The 21,028-nt window shown below is 29.0% G+C and overlaps 2 protein-coding genes across 5 annotated transcripts; one reads left to right on the forward strand and one right to left on the reverse strand.

The window, feature by feature from the left end:
• Nucleotides 1–3,224: 3,224 nt before the first annotated feature.
• LOC113865624 (60S ribosomal protein L2, mitochondrial) lies at nt 3,225–14,612 on the forward strand. Of its 3 annotated transcripts, none has more exons than XM_027500313.1 (7): nt 3,225–3,384; nt 3,718–3,782; nt 6,738–6,785; nt 11,555–11,616; nt 12,755–12,792; nt 12,952–13,040; nt 13,902–14,611. In XM_027500313.1, exons 6-7 carry the CDS (start codon nt 12,959–12,961, stop codon nt 14,417–14,419), a joined length of 600 nt encoding a protein of 199 aa, XP_027356114.1. In that variant the 5' UTR covers nt 3,225–3,384; nt 3,718–3,782; nt 6,738–6,785; nt 11,555–11,616; nt 12,755–12,792; nt 12,952–12,958; the 3' UTR covers nt 14,420–14,611. The 3 variants fall into 3 exon arrangements, with proteins under 3 accessions (XP_027356114.1, XP_027356115.1, XP_027356116.1); XM_027500314.1 differs by having other exon boundaries at nt 3,248–3,401; nt 13,902–14,612; XM_027500315.1 differs by lacking the exons at nt 3,225–3,384; nt 3,718–3,782; nt 6,738–6,785 and adding an exon at nt 7,854–8,128 and having other exon boundaries at nt 13,902–14,589.
• Nucleotides 14,613–16,022: 1,410 nt separating this feature from the next.
• Nucleotides 16,023–19,204, reverse strand: LOC113865792 (transcription factor TGAL1-like). Of its 2 annotated transcripts, XM_027500541.1 has the most exons (7): nt 19,100–19,204; nt 17,723–17,820; nt 17,282–17,358; nt 16,976–17,173; nt 16,640–16,714; nt 16,487–16,546; nt 16,023–16,365 (listed from the first exon to the last, which is right to left on the reverse strand). In XM_027500541.1, the coding sequence occupies exons 4-7, from the start codon at nt 17,039–17,041 to the stop codon at nt 16,333–16,335; spliced, it is 234 nt and encodes a 77-aa protein (XP_027356342.1). In that variant the 5' UTR covers nt 17,042–17,173; nt 17,282–17,358; nt 17,723–17,820; nt 19,100–19,204; the 3' UTR covers nt 16,023–16,332. The 2 variants fall into 2 exon arrangements, 1 of the variants encoding a protein (XP_027356342.1); XR_003505009.1 differs by lacking the exons at nt 16,023–16,365; nt 16,487–16,546; nt 19,100–19,204 and adding an exon at nt 18,265–18,332 and having other exon boundaries at nt 16,656–16,714.
• Between the last annotated feature and the right edge of the window lie 1,824 nt (nt 19,205–21,028).

Raw genomic sequence — 21,028 nt, forward strand, 5'->3', positions numbered from 1 at the left:
TAATTAAAACAGGAAAATTTCTTCCTAAATTCAGTGTCACAGCTTGAATCCAACATTCATGATAAGATAAAGCACTAACTAATTTGCAACATGTAAGAAAAAGAGTTGGTCGTACCGATAACTCGACCATTTATTATCCTAGAGTATGCCTATAGACCATTGAGAGCAAATTACTCTAACAATTACACTTCTGTTTCACACTTTTGTACAAAACTTTTATATATATATATATATATATATATATATATATATATATTCAAACCTAAAACTCTTATTTTGTATATAATTGAAAAAATGGCATTTTAAATTTTACATCATCACACAAAACTTTTTTTATTTTTTAAGCATTACACACACACTATAATTATATATTTGACATACCTAAATAATTAGAATATAAAATTAAAATTTTAATTTTTTTAAATTTTATAGTGTAATATAAGATCTAAATTTTTTAAAAATAATTTAATTTGGCATTGAAATTTTATCAAATTTTCGACGTAGAATCTTCGATGTTCTTTGAACATTGTCAAATTTTCTTAGGTACGTCGTTGTCTTAACTATGTAAATGGAGAACCAAGGAAGCATTAATGTGAGTTCACAAAGTTGGCTGCACGTAATTGTTTTATGATTCTAGTGCTTTTGATGCTTATAGGGATGACAATGGGTAAAGTACCCGATGGGCACCCGCAAAATTTACCCACAATAAGTAGGGTATTTACCCGCTATACGAGTACATGTATGGGTGTGGGTAAAAATCCACAAATTTTAATGGGGATGGGTACGGGTATGGGTATCTAAGTACTCACCCCGCCCCATACCCGCATATATATATATATATATATATGCTTGAACTTTATTCTATAATTATGCATTAAATTTTTGTATTATTATATTACTTATGTGAAGTTATATAAGATTAATATAAAAATATATTTAATAATAAAGTAAAGCAAAAAATTTATTTTGGTTTATATTTTTAATAGAAAAATTTATTTACTATTTTATATCATTTAATTAGGCTAACACAATTTAATTATTACATAGTTAATATAAGATTGACTTTTTTTAAAATATTATTTATATATGACACACATAAAATATTTTTTACACAAATATTTTTGTTAATAAAATCATATTGATGTTTAAATCATAAATTGAATGATAAATAATAAATATATTATAAATATTTTATAAATTTTACAATCACCTACTATTACCGTAAACTTATTATTTATTAATAATATTTAAATTTTATTTTTATATTTTAATTTAAAATAATATTTTTCTATGTAATATATGTATTACAAGCACAACTATAATCTATTGAATCTAAATAATATTATTTTTACTATTTATTCACATTCAAAGAAGTTTTTGAAAAGATATAAATATAAAAAATTATTATTAATTTTTATTTGTTAATTTTTTTAAGATAAAAAAGTATAATTTTTTTAATATACACGTATATTTCTTTATTATAAAATTTTATTGTAACTATTTATCTTTTATTCAAATTCTTTTTTTTTAAATTTATATACATTATAAATATTTAATTCACTAAAATAATTTTTCAAAAATTTATATTTTTGATAAAATACTTTCGTATTGTATATGAGTTAAAAAATACTAGTATTAATATATATATATATATATATTATTTTAATTAAATCTATTATTTTTCTTACAATTTCAAATTCAAAAGTTAAAAAAAATATTTTATGTATCAACTTTCTGTTGTTAGTATTGAACTTCTCGACTCTAACTCTATTCTCATTCTCAATGTCTGTCTCGCTAAAACTTAATAAAATTATGAAATGTTATTCATTAAAGTTAGTTATTAATGTCGTCACAAGAGGTTACTAAGTGATCCCACACGAAGGGATAACCATTGTACAAATCTATTTCGTTGTCGTTCTGACATTACCAACAATCAAATCTCACACAAGATAGGATTATCACTGACAAATAACTTGTATGTTTAGTTTTGCTTATTGTTTTTAAGAATTTTAGTTTAGAAAATTATTATATTAAAATACATTTAACATTTATGATATTTGAATATTTATTTTTTATCTATATTTGTACCTTGTTCGGCAACTACATATTGAATTTTTGTATTATTATGCTACTTATGTGAAGTTATATAAACATATTTTTCTTTATAAATATTTTTTTTCTCAAACAAGCGCGGATAATGGGTACAAGACGGGTATGCGGGTACCCAGAGGGTACGGGTACGGGGATTAATGTTTATACCCATGCGGGTATGGGGCCGTGTACGAGTATTTTTTTAAAACGCGGGTATGGGGATGGGTACTGTAGTACCCTACCCATACCCTACCCATTGCCATCCCTAGATGCTTACAGTCGCAAGTTCCTCAAACGTGTGTGTTTGTGCGTGCTCCAAGATTGTAACATTTTCTACAGTAAAAAATAAAAATTATGATATTTAAATGAATAAAAATTCATATTTTATAGGTGTTTTTTCTAGATTTAAGGGGCATCACTGTTTCTAGATGTATATTACTGAATTTTCAAAATATCATAAATGTCCTTGTGGGAGGTTTTCTGCAACTTTAACTTTTTGATAAGAAAATTCTAAATGTAAAACACTATATTAAATCTAATTACAAATGGATGTTATCTACTGGTCTATGTTTGAAGGACACTGAGGTCTCTTTAATGTTAAATTTTAATGATAAATTAAATATATAATTTTTTTACTCTGTCATAATATTTGAAAAAAAATATATTCAGTTATTATTTAATTATATCATTTTTAATAATTTATTTAATAATTATTTTTATATTTTTAATTAACACATTATTTTTGAAAAGTTATTAAATAAAATTTTAATGCTAAATTAAATTATTTTTTAAAAAAAATATAGATCTTATATCACACTATGAAATTTAATTTTAACTCAAAATTTTAATTTTATATTCTAATTATTTGAGTATGCCAAATATATAATTATAATTTTAAACTTATTTATGATAGAATTAGAATTATAATTTTCAACATCAATTCTAATATCATACATCAAATGAGTCTTAATATAAATGGCATTTATTTTCTTTTAAAATAAACCACTAACCTTATTGCCTATCTATATATTTAATATAAAATTAATAATTATAATTATTTCACGGACAAAAAAATACTTTACTGGAGTCTGGAGACCAACGTCACCTTTTTGTTTTTCCCCTTTATTTGCCTCATTCCAAAGTTCAGAGCTACCTGCCGTGGAGCTTTTCGGCCCAGGCAAATATAGATTACGGCCGAGTAGAAGGGCCTAGCCCATTTCGAATCCCTTCACTAAACCCTCGTAAACCCTAAGAACAAGAACAAGGCGCGTTGGAAGCTATGCAGGGAACTGAGTAGGTGTTCTATTCAGGTTCTTCTTTTTTGTTTGATCTTACTGACTGTTATTTGTTTTCACCCAAATAAATGCTCTCTTCGATTGCAATCTGCATACCAAAATTTCTACAAAGTTTCAAATCTAATAATTTGTGAATACTGAAAGTGTATGCTTAACATGTGAATTTGTCACATCCTATGCAGCAATTATTGTCTTTTGATCTAAAGCTCATGTGTTTTGGTTTTCTATTATCAATTTGGCTACATTATCTCTAATTAGACTTAATATGAATTTTTTGGCTTTTCTTTTGCCGATTCTGGAATTTTTGGCTAAAATAAATTCTACTTTGCAGTTGCACGCTAGGCTGCTGTGGCTTCTGACTCCAGTGACAGATCAAAGTATAAAACAGATCAGAAGGTAAAGAATATTTTTATGGCATTAATCATTATTGAACAATAATCAATGTAAACCCCTATAAATAGGATGATGGTAGAGAAAAACCCTTTTTATTAATAATCAATAAAACGTAGAAGAAAATAGAGAAAAATAAGAGAACATAGAAAATAAATGGCGTTAATAATCAACATAAACTTGTTGAGTTAGGACCATCATACCACAAATGCTAGCTGTTGTATTTGGAGAGCACAAGACCCCTATAAACCCCACCCTATAATCCCATATTTTCATTGTGAGACTCAAGTTCCATTCCTTGCAATTGGATCCTAACATAGAAACCTCAAATAAAATGATATACTTGTGAGAAGTAAATTGTCAATATGGTTGTACTTCAAGCTTGATTTGTAATTCGTAGATTTTGATGTGGATGTATTTGTGGGTCAGCAATATTAAAAAAAGAAGGCAGCAGCAGTAGGTGCAGCATAACAGCTGGTAGATATAGCCTAATACAATTTTATTTGTTTCGTTTATTCATAAATTCTCTTTAATTGATTTCAGATCTGTTTCCTTTTATTAGCTGAAATCATGATTTAGGATCTGTTACCTTTTATTTGATAAGATCATATTATTGTCATGATTTAGGATTGGTTCCTTTTAGATAAGATTATATCATTATCATCATTTAGGATCTGTTTTCTTTTATTGGCTATAAGATCATATCATTTAGATTTCTTTCCTTTGTACTAACAATCTTTGAAAGGGACTAACAGTATTCAATAAAGTACAAGTGAAAATTCTCAGAATTAGTAATCTCAAAAGAGGCTCTGTTAAGGACAAGTGTGTTTCCCTAAAATTCAAATTCACTACTATGGGTTGTAAGAACAATTCTTCCACATCTAGACCTATAACTAGGTCCTATGTAATGACACATAGCAGGTTTAGAGTTGGTTTAGTGCACATTCTTGTCACACATCATGTCACTATCTATTTCAGTTATTAATTTTGGTCTATCTCTCTCTTGTGGACCTCATGCCTCAGGGCTGGTTTCACATTTTACTGCGAGTTAACTTGGGGCATTACTCCTCTGGTCTGTGTTTAGTTCACAAGTTGTCTATGTGTTGTCATGTTTAATTTCTTTCCCAAATACAAAGTATTGCTTCATACTGGAGGATATCTTCAATTCCTATAGAAGTTGTTTTGAGCCAGTCGGGAAGAAAATTCTGAAAGTAAGATAGTTTATAGTTATAAGATTTAGTAGTCAGTTTGGTTTAAATATTTGTATCGTGGTTGATTAATTTTTTTGATGAATGTACAAGCATCATTCCAAGGGCGTTTTGTTTTTCCCAATAATCCCCACCCCTATAATTACTCAAGAATTATTTGTGATTGTAAGGTCCCTATCAAACTGAGAGTAAAGTTTTACCGTAAGACAATACAACTAGCTATAGTGAATATTGGGTCTTAAAGGAACAATTCGAGAAGAAAGTGAGAGTGACAAAAATGAGAATGTTAAGGTGGACGAGTAGATATAAGAGAAAAGACAGGATATGAAATGATAGTAGTATATCGGAAAATATCGAAGTAGGACTTAAATGACTGAAAAGCGGCTTAAGTGGTTCGATCATGTGTAGAGAAGATGAAAAGGTTATTTATAGATCGGTTTTTAATGGCGATATTTTTCCCCTCCGTTGGCTTAAGATCATAAAAAAGGAAATCCCATCAAGCATTGTATACGAAGATGAAAAGATTCTAGCATTTCGAGATATTAATCCACAGGCTCCAGTTCATGTTCTAGTCATTCCTAAATTTAGAGATGGATTAACACAACTTGGCAAGGTCACTAATCACCCCCTTTTTTTTTGTGTACACTAGCAAAATTTTTAGATGATTCTTAATAATCAATTTCTTAATTGGTCTTATATAAATTTAATAAATAATATCATAATTGATATTAATAATTTAAATATATATTTTAAATAATAAAAGAACAATTTATTGATTTAATTATTAATAATTCATGTGATTGACTTTTTATTAATTTTTTATTACAATGATACATAGTTAAAATTTATTTAAATGTCTATTCTCTTAGATTAATTATGGTAGTGTTATCTTTAAAATTGTATTCTTTATGAATTTAATAAATTGATATTCTTAATGTCATAAGAGGCCAGGCTGTAACCATAATGTATTTTAAAATAGATAAGAGTGTGTGTAATGCTTAAAAAATAAAAGAAGTTTTGTGTGATGATGTAAAATTTAAAATGTCATTTTTCCAATTTTATACAAAATAAGAGTTTTAGGTTTGAATATATATATATATATATATATATATATATATATATATATAAAGTGTGCTTTATAAATACATAAAAGTTTTGTACAAAAGTGTGAAACAGAAGTGTAATTGTTAAAGTAATTCGCTCTCAATAATCTATAGTCATACTCTAGGATAATAAATGGTCGAGTTATCCATATGACCAACTCTTTTTTTTACATCTGCACATTAGTTAGGGCTTTATCTTATCATGAATGTTGGATTCAAGTTGTGACACTGAATTTAGGAAGAAATATCCCTGTTTTAATTATAGTAAAGGGCATTTTTATCCTAGAATAATATTATCAACGTTTGATGACCATTTTAAAATTAATTTAAAAGAGCAAAATGGAAATTGATACTTACAAATTTTAGACGATTTAATCCATCTTAGTCAGGTTCTTTTGTGCCAAAAATCTCGATGATCTCTTCTTTTGCTAGTGTTTGTAAGTACATTTCATATCATATGTTATTTAGTTACCGATATTTCAAAAATCACTTGTTAGCCAAAAAAGTTGATGATTAACGAGTCCAATATTTATTGTCTGAGGAGATGGTGTTTCTTTCTTCTTTCTTCTTTTTTTCCTGGTATTTTGCCTTCTGCTTGATTTTGTTGGTCAATTTGCTGAGTTTTTGTTATTCTATATTGGTTTGAACAGATTCGAAAGCATAAGGAATACAAGCAAAAGATCTTATCAAACTATCCAGTAAGTTTTCTGCTGAATATCAGAATCAGAACAACCGTTTTAAAAGTAGTATTATTCATGTGGCATCTGAAAACCTTCACTACTAATAATTATAATCTCTAAAATTTAAAATAGATAATAAAATATAAAAGAATCTCTGCAAGAAATAATAGAATTCACACTTACACTTCACTTTCTAACCAATAGACTCTGATTTATACTATTATATATATATATATATATATATATATATATATTATAACAACTTTAATTTATAAAATAAGGTGAAAGTTGTTATCAAATTATAGATGTAAAGTTAATTTACATTTAAAATATTATAACTAGGAACTTATGAAAATAAAACTATTTAACAAATTAGTTATGCAAGTAATTGATTATGTTAAATGACTTAAAATAATATGTAATATTATAATATTAAAATTAAATATCACTTATTTTATATATTTATTATCAATTAATTAAATATTATATAGAAAAATAAATTTTCTCTTCATATATATATTTTTCACATAAAATATTTTAAGCTATTTTTTAATATAAAATATATATAGACAGAAGAGACAAAAAATAAATAAATAGAAAAAAAGAATAACACCATCGTAAGAGTTAAAAAAACAAAAATATTAGTAAATTATCTTTAAAAAGTAAAAATAATATAATAAAAATGTTGGTAACTAGTTTTTAAAGTTAAATACTAATTTAATTAATTTTAAAAAATAAATTTTAATAATTACAAATTCTATATCTCATTATTTATTTATCAAATAATTTTACAAATTTATTGAATGTGAAATGAACAAGCTACAATATTATAAATAAGTTATAAACTACCTCAACAAATACTTTACCAAATATAATAAGGAGGTATATAAAAAAGTACAAAAACTAACCCGGCAACAAGTGATGTTATGTCTCACACCCAACATCTTTTATTTGTCTTGATTATGTATCAAGGTTCAGCTGTTATGTGGGCTTTTGGGCCTGGCCCATAGATATTAGGATTGAGTGAAGTGGACTAGCTTATTTCGATTCTTTTAATAAGCCCTGTAAACAGTAAGAATAAACCTTAGACCAGAAAAATAAACAAAAGAACAAGGCTGAAAGGGCAGAAGCTATTCGGGATTTTGAGTTCTGTCTAGGTGTATTCTATTCAGGTGCTTCGATTTTGTTGGGTTTTAGTGTTTGTTATTTGTTTTTTCCCTAATAAGTGCTCTCTTCGATTGCAATCTGCATACCAGAATGTCTGTATAGTTTCAAATCTGTTAAATTTGTGGATACTGAAAGTGTACGATGAACATTTGAATTTGTCACATCCTATGCTGCAATCAGTCAAACATTTGAAGGTAATGCAATCAAGCTTTAGTACGGCACAGTTTTACGATACATGTACTGAGTGTTATGTACAAGTATGACATGGGTACATTGCCAATTTTGAAGTATCTGTGCTTCATTGATAACTATAAATGTTAGTTGTATTAGTCCTAGCATGCTACTAGACACATTGGTGACTGACATGATCTAATACGGCTTGTATTTGTTGTTCTTTTAGGGTTATGTTTGATGGTTTATTCTTTATTTTATTTGGAATCACCTTTTATAATGTAACTTGGTTATATTTTTATTTTGATTCCAAACTGTTTGATGTATGTTCTGAACCACACACAGAGAGAGAATGTGTGTGTGAGTGTTGAGCTTACGTGACACTGGTTACACATCTCCTGCTTAATATCTTAAATGATAGTTGACACAAGGATTTGGATCACAAGTCTTTGTTCAACTGTGCTGTTTTGTTCTCCAATTTGGGACTTTTTCAGCTTCTAGCCTGAATTGATCTATGTAATGCTTATCCTCACTTGTAAATGGAAGGTGCCCTGTTCTAGGATATTTTGTTTGTTTGTTTCTGATTGGGAAGGTTTAATTACTTCCTTCTTGAGGCTGTTTGACATGTTACCTTCAAAATTGAGAAAAATCTGAATTTGGTTTGTCAAGTAGAAAATAATAGGAGTGTGCTATTATTATGTATTTTATGAGCTAACAATAAACATACATGTTTTTTTTATTTATTTTGCTAATTTTATTTTTTCCCTTTGTCTTAGTTATTCATTTTAGTTTGATTTGTTTGCTAAGTATAAGCTCATTATCCTTGCTTCATTTTCTTTCAGCTCCTTCCCAAGTTTCCATCCTTTCCCCATTGGCCAAACATACTCTCTGAGAGAGTTTCTTGACTTTGATCCTATCTACTCCACCGTTATCGTTTAGACACATACTTCATCCACCACATAACTCTTGTTATTGATTGTCCATCTTCATATCAATGATCTACAGTTACACGTAAAAGTAATGCAATGATTTCAGTTCATATGTTTGATGCTGGAGACGATACAACTTCCTTTGGTGGCTAAATTTTTGGGTTGTGACAAATTCACCAAATCATTACCTTGATATGTTTTTTTTTATTTTTATGTGAGTGCAATTTCTTGAAATGCTTAAACCAGTCTGTGAATTCTGTGTAAACAGGTTTAGACTTTAGAGAGTGAGAGACTCTATTCAGTCAATATGACTGTGGTTAGAATCTGTCTTTCCTGTAGAATTTTTCTGCATTTGAACTGATTCAGGTTGATTGGAAAAACAAAATGAAATTTATCTTGTTATTTAACTTTACTGTCTTTATCCATGTGCAATGAGTTCTGTTTGTGGAAGTAAATATCACTGGCTGTGCAAATACATTTATTTATATGGTTTTTGATACTATACTTGCCTATAATTTGGTAATCTGATAAGACCTATTTTGGAAGCCAATATTTTTCTTATATTTAACTGTTGATTACATGTGAAAGTGAGTTATAGAAATGGTGGTATTTTCATATACTGGTTTGTGATAAATAGCACTGTTGAGATTTTTGGCTTTATTTTCTGGAAATTATGCTAAATTTCATTTTCACACATTGTGCTTCACTGTATCTTCTTCTGCTTTGGACCCAAAGCAACAGAATGGAACACTTTGAACCCAAATCTCTAATCTCCAATCTCCTTCCTTCAATTTGAACCCTAATTCTTCTAATCATTTAATTATCTTGAACTCATTCCACTGTGTAAGAGATAGAGGATTTACCTTTGATCAGAATCTTTCTCTTTTCCCCAAAACAAATCAAGTGCACCTTGAATTTAGTCAATATTCAAACACACAAAGCTGTTTTGTCTACAGATAAACTGAATTGAGTATTGTACGTCACTGCTAGGACTTCTAAGAAATTGATTCTTAAATAGAGGAAAAAATGTAATTTAAATAAGCTTCTTGGAAGATGCAATATTAAATATTATTTTATACAGTTTATCAATGACCAGTACATTAATTTATTTATTTCTTGTTACAAGTAAAAAAAAACTTTACAAAATCTGGTGCTTCTGAAGTCTGAACTCTCTAACACTAAGTCTCCTGTCCTATAGTTAGTCTCATTCTCTTGTCAGGCTTTTTTTTTTTGCATTTAAATTATGAGTTATTATATGCCCTTCCGGTCATTTTGGATGTAATATAATGAAATATTTTTTGTTCACTCTTTGTTCTCGTAGTTATGTATTAACAGTTTTAGTTGATTGGTAAATTTTTGTGGTGCAAACTGCCTATGTAGTTGCAACTAATGCTTTAGATTTGTGATCGGAATAAAATGAATGGAATTGATGTTACATACACCAGTGGCAATGAAATAGACTTAGATGATGAAGTGAAAAAAAAATAGTTTCTTAAGCATGAAGTGAAAAAAAGTGCCTTGTTTGGCTTGCTTGTCTAGCCTTTATTCAGTTTGTTTTAATGAGGTGGTTTGCTTTTTGATATCATGATTTAAGCATAAGATTCTATTAAGGTATACATATGCTTGTGGATTTGGCATTTAATATAATTACCCTAGGTCATCAATTTTTTATTTACACTTCTTTATGTGAAGTGTTCATGCCTTCTAAGAGTTGTCGTGGTTACTTCTATTCATCTTCCTATGAATCCCTTTAAAATTGATGACTTGTTAGCTTTGCATCTCTAGCTTTCATTTCTCTTCACTCTTTCCTGTTTTGAAACATCTTATATTTGTAGATGCTAAATAATGCATTTACTTTTGTATTTTCTTAAAAGAAACTTTGTTTGTGTGCAATTCTAGTTAAATACATTTCTGTGTGTATTTTTGAACTGAGCCATAGGGTTTCTGGAGCCTCCTCTGCATTTATCCAAAAGGAATTTTGGGCTGTCAAATATTTAATTTGATGTTCAATTTTGTGGCAATCTTTGTTGTGCCTTTGACTGGGAAAATTTATCTTTTGAAACAAAAACTGGTTTTGAAGTGGTTCAAAACTGGTTTTATAACTAGATTTTGTAAAAGAAAGAGGATTTGAAAAATTAATTTATAGCTAGATTTGGATGAACAGTATGAATTTACAATTAGATTTGACTAAAAATCAATTTTGACAAAAATCCAGTTTTGGTTCAAAACTGCTTTTAAAATTGGTTTGAAACCATTTTGGTCAAAACCAAACCAGTTTTGGGAAGAAGAACTGGATTATTTTTGAAATCCAATTCATATAATTGGTGTCTAAATGGACACCTTATGTATAAACCTATCCATGAACACCTGATGTATGTGACTTTAGGCCTTTTGAATATTTGGATGTATTATGAATAATGTATACTTTGTTCAATTTGTTGGATATAATTTTAATTTGAGACACTGTTATAGTACTTTGTTTATGCAAGCTTATTTCTACAGTGGTTATCTCTACTGTAGGTCACAGACAGCTAGCTGATCAAGATAGGATCATTTCCATTGAAGAAGCAGGGGTTGCTAAGGTACATAATAAGTTATTGGAAATTTCTTTTGCTTCAATTATTGGTTAATAATGTTATTGGCTTTTGGCAATTACAGCAGTAAGTCATGATAGCAAGATTTTGGAGTGATACAGTCAGGGAAATTTTCAGAATATGGAAAAATATAATTTGCTTTGTAATTAATTTCTAATTCGTAAACCATGATGCTCTCATCTGATGAGATAAAATGTTGCTATATTTGGAATTATTAGTGTTAATGCACCATCTTTTTTTATTTGTCATAATATCCAATTTAATATTGTACCCCTACATGTTCCAATCATATAAAGTAGAAACCTGACTACTGACATTGGGTAGGAAGCTCAAATCGAAGTTAAACTATACTTATCCTGCGCTTCCTTTGAACTTGATGATTGTAGATTTCAAGTAATTTTTATCTTGCGCTGTCAAATTTGAATACTCTGATGGATACTACAGTTCTAATTATTGATTTGTAGAACACTATCTTTTATGCATGTTCTGATTCCAAACAAGCTTAAAAGATATATATATATATATATATATATATATATATATATATATATATATATGTATGTATATATATGTTGGTCAACTTATATTGTTTGTATATGAATTGTATGCTATATTGTTGGTCTATTTAAAATTGCAGGCCAGTTAGTCTATTAAAGGCTCGGTGGGCGAGGAATAGGCCTATTAGCCTTATAAAAAAATAGGCCTCTTAAAAGTGGTCAATCTACCTAGAAACAAGTTTATTTAAAGGGGAGTAAATGCTTATTTTAGTTTCTTAAATTATAAGAATTAATCACTTTAGTCCCTGAATTTACAAAAATGACATTAATTTTAGTCTTTTGGATACAAAAAACTATAAAATATGAATAAAATGAGTAATTTTTTAAAAAATTAAGAACTAAAGTAAACTTTTTATAATATTAGAAAATAAAATAATTGTCACTTTCAGTTTGAATGAATAAAATAAATATTTACTTTTTAAAGGTCCTATTGCAAAAACTATTAAACAAGCTTTTAGGTCAGGCGGGCCATGCCACAGAAAAAGTCCTATATGGCCTATACAGCATGCTTAACAAAGCCTAAACCGTTTGTTTTCACCCCACCCTCTATTCTCTTTTTCTTGTTGCAGTGACCGTGACGGAACTTCTGCTGTTGGCGGGTTTAAAGGTGAGTCACTTTGCCGTTGGATGGGTTGGGACTGTGATGGCCACATGTATTTATTTACTTTTTGCTCTATCTTGTTGCATTGATTCTCATCCCTTTTTTAATTAAATTTTAAATTATCTATTTCTCTTACGTTTGACATTTTCCTGTTTGGTGTTGCAGTTTTGGAATGGCTGTGTCACTGTGGAGAAGTCGCACTGCTTCTTCGGCGTTCCACCTACTCACCAATGCTATGCGTCGTTTCTCTTCCGGTACATTCATTTCTCCTCTCTCTCTCACCAGTTACGGCTGTTAAATTGTGTTATAGTAATTTGTGGCAGATAGAGAAAGATGGAGAAATAAAGGAAATAACCTCAGTAGCTTTGGGGTTTGTTTTCGTTGTTAATGGTTCTAGCTTATTCGTACAGGCACAGCTTCACTCATTTGATTGCTTTACACCCTTTTTTTGCACTAATAAATCTATATTCCTTTTAATTTTGTTTTACGGAGGCTTACCAGTTACCACTTCATTTATCTTTTATAAACACTTGTTAGAACAGGAACCAAACAAAATTACAAAATATTTTGCTTGTGCTTTAAACATGAAAAAAAATATAGAATATGTCATCAGAAAGTGATAGAGCTCAAGCATTGTATCTCATGTGGACAATGACTTGGTACAAGGCATGGATCAGCCAGTGGGCTCAAACCATGGGAAGCCCATGATATGGAAGGTGTATACACGTAAGAAAAAGGGATGTGCAGGGGAGGATATTTAGTTATGCTGCTGAACTGGACAGCTTGTTATGCTATGTAGTGTGTTAATAGGGGGAGGAGGAAAGGTGCAAGTTTGTTAGCCTTTTACATTAGCTGTTTAGACACAGAAAATACCATGTTCTGAGGAGCTTAGGCTAGGTATCCATTGTAAGTTGTAAGAGCTCAGGCTCATTTTGGTTTTCTCTCATAACAATAGTAGTCTCACACTTATCTTTAATTTAGTACCTATCAGATGTTGTATTTTACTTTCTCTATCTAAGGCCAGCTAGATTTAGATGGCAATTATGGTTTCTATATTGCTCTTGTGGCTTCTTCCTCTATTGTTTGGTTACATATATTTTTTTGCCTTTTCACAGATGTTACAAACACCATTCCTAACAGTACACGTGAGAGTATGATGAATCAAATGATGTATTCTGACATAAACTCACAAATTGGTAGTTGCATGCCACTGTCTGCAATGCGAATTGGAACAATCATTCACAACATTGAGTTGAACCCAGGACAAGGTGGCAAGCTTGTTCGAGCTGCTGGAACAAGTGCAAAGATCTTGAAAGAGCCCACATCAACGTACTGTCTAGTCCAACTCCCGTCAGGTGTTAAAAAATTGATTGATTCTCGATGTAGGGCAACTGTTGGTACCGTGTCTAATCCAAGCCACGATGATCGCAAGCTTAGGAAGGCTGGCCAAAGCCGATGGCTTGGTCGAAGACCAGTTGTTCGAGGAGTGGCCATGAATCCTGTTGATCATCCCCATGGTGGAGGAGAGGGTAAAAGCAAGAGTAGTGGGCGATGGGGGCGAGGATCTCGAACTCCTTGGGGAAAACCAACCAAGAGTGGGTACAAGACTGGACCCATGAAACGCAGAAGGTAGGTTTTATATAACATTCAGCTGTGTCTGATACTTGTGAGATGCTTATAATAATTTTGGAAATTATCACTCCTGTGTTGGAAATTCTGTTTCTAGTCATGGAATTGGTTTGGTTTTGCCAATTTGTGGATTTTATTGGGTCAAATTTTGTAGTTGTGAAAGTAAAAAGTTTTTTAAATGTTTGCATTTTCCACTTCAAACTGGACTTGCATTCAGCTTATTTAACAACTTAAGTCTGCTAGTTTGGTTTTAAGGCTGAAAATTATCTGAATCGATTATAAATAAAACTTGTGGTTCGGTTTAGATCGATTTGAGAATAATATCAAAATCAAACCAATGTGAACTGATATTTTGTGGTTTGGATTAGATTGGGTTTTTCATTCATTTATTTATTTTATAATTTCAAGGGACACAACTTTAAATTTTTTATTAGTAATTAAATTAAATTTCATTAATTAGAGTATGAATACTTTTTCAATTGCATAAATTATTTTAGTAAGTAATTTTTTACTTAAGAGACAATGTTTATTAAATAAAAATTAAATATATGGTAATTATGAAAAAAATAATTAAAAATATTGAATCTCATCTTAAATTACAATTCGAAATAATCTCAAGTTTTTCTTTAAAAAAGTACAAATGTATTAAATAAAATAGTTTTTAAATTAGTATTTATATAAGGATAGAATAAAAAAAAAATTGTTTGCAGTTTGATTCGGGTCCGAAGATGAGAATAAAAACCGAACTAAATCACAAATGAAAACATGGTTTTTTTCAGCTTTTGATTAATATTTTATTCAATGTTTTATTTTTTCGAATTAGTTTCGCGGGTTAGAGCAGTTTGATTGATTTTATAAAGCTTGCAAGACTTTCATTCATGAATTAGTTTGAGATTAATTTTTTTTACTTGCTTAAGGGTGTATTTGGATGTTTCGTTTAGGAGGCGTGGGAAGAAGAAGAGAGGTTAGTAGGATTTAACTCCATTTGGAAGTTAACTAAAAGGAGAAAAGAGAGGTTAATGGAATTTAACTCTATTTAAAAGTTAACTAATTAGGAGAGGAAGGGTTAAGAGTTTTTTTAAAATCTCTCAAAATCCTCAAAGTTTTTTTCATTTGTTCTGATTGAGTATAACAAAATTTTAATAATTTTATATAATAAATATATATATATTTTTATAAATTTTCTTATTTATAGATATTTAAACTAAAGTTAACAAAATCTTTATACCATATTTTTAATATATTTTTAGTTATTAATTAAGTTAATTAAAAATTATGTAAATTTTTTTATTCTTAAATTGAATATTATGATTTTTTTGTTATTTTTTAATACATTTATTATTAAAATATATATTTTTAAACCAAATTTATAAATTAACCCAAACATGATACATAACGTAGTTTTGTGAGTTTTATTTCGGTAGAAGATAGAAGACGAGAATGAAATTTTCATTCTGTATATGTCAAATTATGAATTAGTCCTGATGATCATTTAACTGAGGCATAAGATTATATTATATATAAATCTTCAAACTAGCATATTATTGAGCCTAAAATTGAGAACAATGGACCTTACTTTAGATTCCAGAGAGAAAAGCAAACAAATAACACAGGAAATTTGCATTTGGCACACACTAGTTACTAGTTACTAGCTCCTAAAACATACAGACAGGACTAGTTAATATTTTTACACCAGTTCTGGGCATCCTTGCCGCAATCTTGAGTATTTTCATGTTCTTTGTTGTATCTAGAATTGCCTTATCCTCCCACTCTATACAAAAAATAAAAAAAATAAAAAAATCATATACTAGAGCTGAATCAAGGTCCACTGCATCGTCAAGCAGGCCAACCTAATCTTTATATCCAAATTGATCATCCAAATATGTATGAGAATTTCCAGCACAAGGAGAACTAGAATTATCCATTCCCTACATATCTTCCTTTTGCCAACTAAAAATCAATCATGTATCTGAATTATGATGGCATGATAGCATTAATATGGGGAAACAAGAAAAAACACAGTTATTTGAATAAATGTTAACTGAAAAAAATAAGTAAATATGAATCCTACTTTCTTTCTCAAACGGCTTTTCCTTGCTGCCTCACGATTCTGAGCAAGCCTGCGGAGAGTCTACAATAATATTAAAAAAATTATCATCATGTAACAAATACCATTTGGAATTTTAGATAATACCCATGCAATAAAATTTACAATAAATTAAACCTTCTGGTCTGTTTTATCTTTTGATCTGTCACTGGAGTCAGAAGCCACAACAACAAGGACTTGACTTCTCTCAAACTGCAGATATAGAGTGCATCAACTGTTAGATTGTCATGAATATATACTAACAAAGTTTCTGTTCTGATCTAAGGAACAGACCCAAAATACTTCAGCTCAAACATTCTATTTGAACACTAAATTAAATTGAATCATGCATTTGGACTTTTGTTGTCGTGTTCAACCTTAACTGGTTGCCAAATGTGCAAATGTAGGTTAGGGACTAGAGATAGCATCAATTGAACAAGGGAGAAACCAGCACATAAGGTAAAGAAACATCACCCGCTGATTCTTGTCATCAGTGTCAACATCTGTAGAAATATCAGTCCTAGGACTGGCATCAGCCATGGCAGAGTCCTCCCTGTTATCTGTATTACAATCTAATGTGGTGCCAGAATTTGATGGTTGAATCCTTTGTAATTGCAGCCTATGCGGCTCCGTTTGGTTTGTCAATGGGCTTTTATCAAGTGAAGTTGGCAACTAATTAAAGAGAAAATAAAGTAAAGTTGGAACTAAAATGTATTGTAACCAGCTAAAACTTCGCCAAACAACAAAGTTCATTGGATGAAAAGAACTAGAAAAACTCACCTTACCAAGGCTACTTATGTGAGCAGAGCCCGGAGAAATTGTTTGGCTACTTACTTTTAGTGAGTTATAAACTGAGTCTAAATCAATTATCAGAGAAAAAATATGTTAGCAAAGGAAAAGGCTAGAAAAAAGTCTATGCTTGTTAACAAGAATAAAAAAACAAATAACAAGGTCATAAACATTGATATATATGTTTTTCCAACAGTAACATTTGTGCAGTGTGTCTTGGAGTGAGATTATTCCTTTTAGTAAATGTTATCTTTGCCAAGTATTGAATAAGTAGTTATGAGCCGACCAATTGCACAGAGTGATGATTGCATAATTTCAGTTCTTTTTAATAAATGATAATTAAATATGCATCATGACATGAGATAATACAACATATTGACAGTATTTGCTAGAAACATGTAAACTTTGTTATGTTGGATTATGGATACTTACTTCCACTCAGGTCAACAGCATCCTCTACACGATATGACTGATCAAATGCTCCAAAGTCAGAAACATGAAATGAATCAATTGTGCTCCCCTCTGTATAGCTGAGAACCATAATGTCAGAATTAAGCCAAAACAAGCTAGTCCATATGTTCCATTAGAGATAAAAATCACATTTCCCTTAAAAGTTACTACTTGAAAGCAGTTTTATGGTAAATGGAATGAGAAACAAAAGTGAGCTAGAAGATCCTTGGCATACAATATACTTTGTAAAATAATTTTAAAGCATGGTGAACGTATTTTCCAAAATCATGATGATATAACTTATTTAAGAATATCCAAGTCATTATATCAATTTTAACACAATAAAGAAAATCGAAGAAGAAATCCATTATTTGCAATCACCCAAATTCTGTTCTTTAACACTGCCAAGCAACTTAGAGCAAATAAAATAAGACACTTGTATATCATAACAAGTTAACAAAACAGATTCTCAATCAAAACTGGAGCCAAAATTACTTCTGAATTCCTTAAATTGACAGATATACCTACAATCTTCCTATTGACAATCGTTTGACCTTAAGAGGATCCCGACAATGTTTCTCTTTAGCCTTGGTCTACACATCAAAAGAGAGAACAAATCATCTACTCTCACCCTGGAAAATTTGGATGGGTCAATAATTAGCTCAAAGCCAATGTGCCCCTGCTCCCCTTGACCACCAGAAAACATGTCTAAGTAACCAGTAAACAAGACACCACACCAAATTTTGATAAACAAACTATAGCACAGAGAACTATGGTGACAATCTTTCAACTAGCATAAAAGCATTTACAACAAAAAGCTGCAAACGTTCACTAGTTTTGATTGCTTTCCAATGACTCCAACCCTATCATATTGTGATCTTCACCCTCCTCAACACAAAAACATTATACTCTTTATGTGAAGTAGAGGATCAAAAGATACACATAGTAATAGTAATCAAGCACATATTACATACTATACCACGACAAGCTTTCTCAAGATACCACAAAATTGTCAAAATGGTAAGGTTTAACCTAGAACTAGAATGGAAAACTTGAAGTGTAAAGCCTCACTTCAAAGTTCAACCATCCAAGGGAAGACATTCTCAGCTACCCATAATATGGTACAATCAGTCCATCAAAATGTAAAATACTTACATTAATTGAACCTATCATAGTGAAGCAGAACACAATAAAATTCAAAATGAAACAAAAATAATCACAGTACAGCCCACTCAACTGAAACTAAAGGCTTTTACATGTTAAAACTAGGGCAACTGTGCTCAGATGGAGTGCAGTTACTATGCAGTTTACTGAAATTATCCCTAGGCATGGCCCCTGGAATCTTGAATTGAAACCCACCTTCTCAAGCAATTGGAGACTCAAGGACAAGAGAGGTACTTATCTCTAATTACAGGGGCATATGTGCATTTTGTGCACCACTGGTTCATATGGTTTTATTCAAGCAATTTCATAAGTATATGCAATATCTATTTCTTATCCAAAATAAAAGAACCCCGAACAGCAATTAATGTCACGATGTTGCATCTAGTAGTACCATCCCGAACACATTTTCATAGGGCTAAGAAACTTCTCAATCTTAGTGCAATGCAAAACCAACATTCACAACAAAATTCAGCAAAATAGAATGAATTTATTAAAAACAAAAAGGTTTCTCTAAAAACCTAAAAAAAAGTTGTTTTAGGTTTTTTAAAACCTCTCAAAATCCTCTTAAAGTTTTTTCATTTTGAGAGTTGTTCCGATCGAGTATTACAAAATTTTAATAATTTTATATAATAAATATATATTTTTTATAAATTTTCTTATTTATAGATATTTAAACTAAAATTAACAAAATCTTTACACCGTATTTTTAATATATTTTTAGTTATTAATTAAGTTAATTAAAAATTATGTAAATTTTTTATTTTTAAATTGAATATTATGATTTTTTTATTTTTTAATATATTTTAATTATTAAAAAATATATTTTTAAATCAAATTTATAAATTAATTCAAATATAATAAATAACGTAGTTTTGTGAGTTTTGTTTTTGTAGAAAATGAAACTCGTCAGATGATAACATATAACACAATTTTATGAGTTTTTTTTTCTCTATTAGAGACAAAATTCATCAAATAATAATATGCGTCATCTGATAATTTTGTCTTTGTTAAAAACAAAATATGATTTAAATGATAGTTTCGTCTTTACTAAAATTGAAATATGATTTAAAAAAAGTTTCATCAGAACAATAGACGAAACAGTTAATGTTGTGACAAAAAAGACTACATATAAGGAATATGTGTTTAAAAAATATTTTTTAAAGAAATTATTTTTTAAAAATCATTAAAAAAATAAATCAGCCCAAAATTTACATAAAAATTAATAAAATAAAAATTTTATTAGTATTTAAAAATAAATAAAACTCAATCAAGAATTTAATATAAATAAAACTCATTGATTTTTATGATAATTAATTTTAAAAATTTATTATAATCGGTTAAAAGTATAAAAATGTTTACACTAATAATACACTAAAATTAAACTCAATTTGTAAAATTATTATATTAAAAATCAATAAATGAATGGGATTTTAAAAATATTTATTATTGTGAATTTTTTTTATTCTTAAACCAAAGAATCGAATATAATTTTATCAAGGTATATTATAGTTATCAATTCATAATTTATTACTGATATTTTTTTAGTGTGATGTAAATATCTTTCTTTAAGTTTGAATATCAAAATGATCTATTCTACATTTCTTATGATCATCTCTGTCAATCATAAATTCGTTAATTTACTATTTTATGTATAAGAGTCGTGACTTATACTTATTTTTAGTGTTATCTTGCTATTCAAGTTAAAATATTACAAATGTTGATAGACATTAATGGGACTAAAGAATGGTTTTAAAATATGTAAATATAGATAGATTTAGTTTTAATTCTAAACTGTTTTTTCATTGATTTTGATTCTCATAAAATTTAAAACTTTATTAAAATAATCTTTGTTACCTTCTATTTATGAGATGGCATACATCTTATACACGTCATTTATTTTCTATCTTAAAAATATTGTATAAATGATATGGTTAGTTGTATGTTATGTCATCGCAAAGTGTTAACAGTGACTAACTATTTTAAAAAGATTAAATTTTTTAAATATTTATAGGAACTAAAATTTTAAAATTAAATTTCTTCATGTTTATAAAAACTAAAAGTATGTTTAACCTGGAGAAAAAACTTACAATAATTATATAACACATTAACTTAACTCCTTATTTT

The sequence above is a fragment of the Abrus precatorius genome, unplaced genomic scaffold (genome assembly GCF_003935025.1).
Source record: "Abrus precatorius isolate BTA unplaced genomic scaffold, Abrus_2018 Scaffold4, whole genome shotgun sequence".
Lineage (NCBI taxonomy): Eukaryota > Viridiplantae > Streptophyta > Magnoliopsida > Fabales > Fabaceae > Abrus > Abrus precatorius.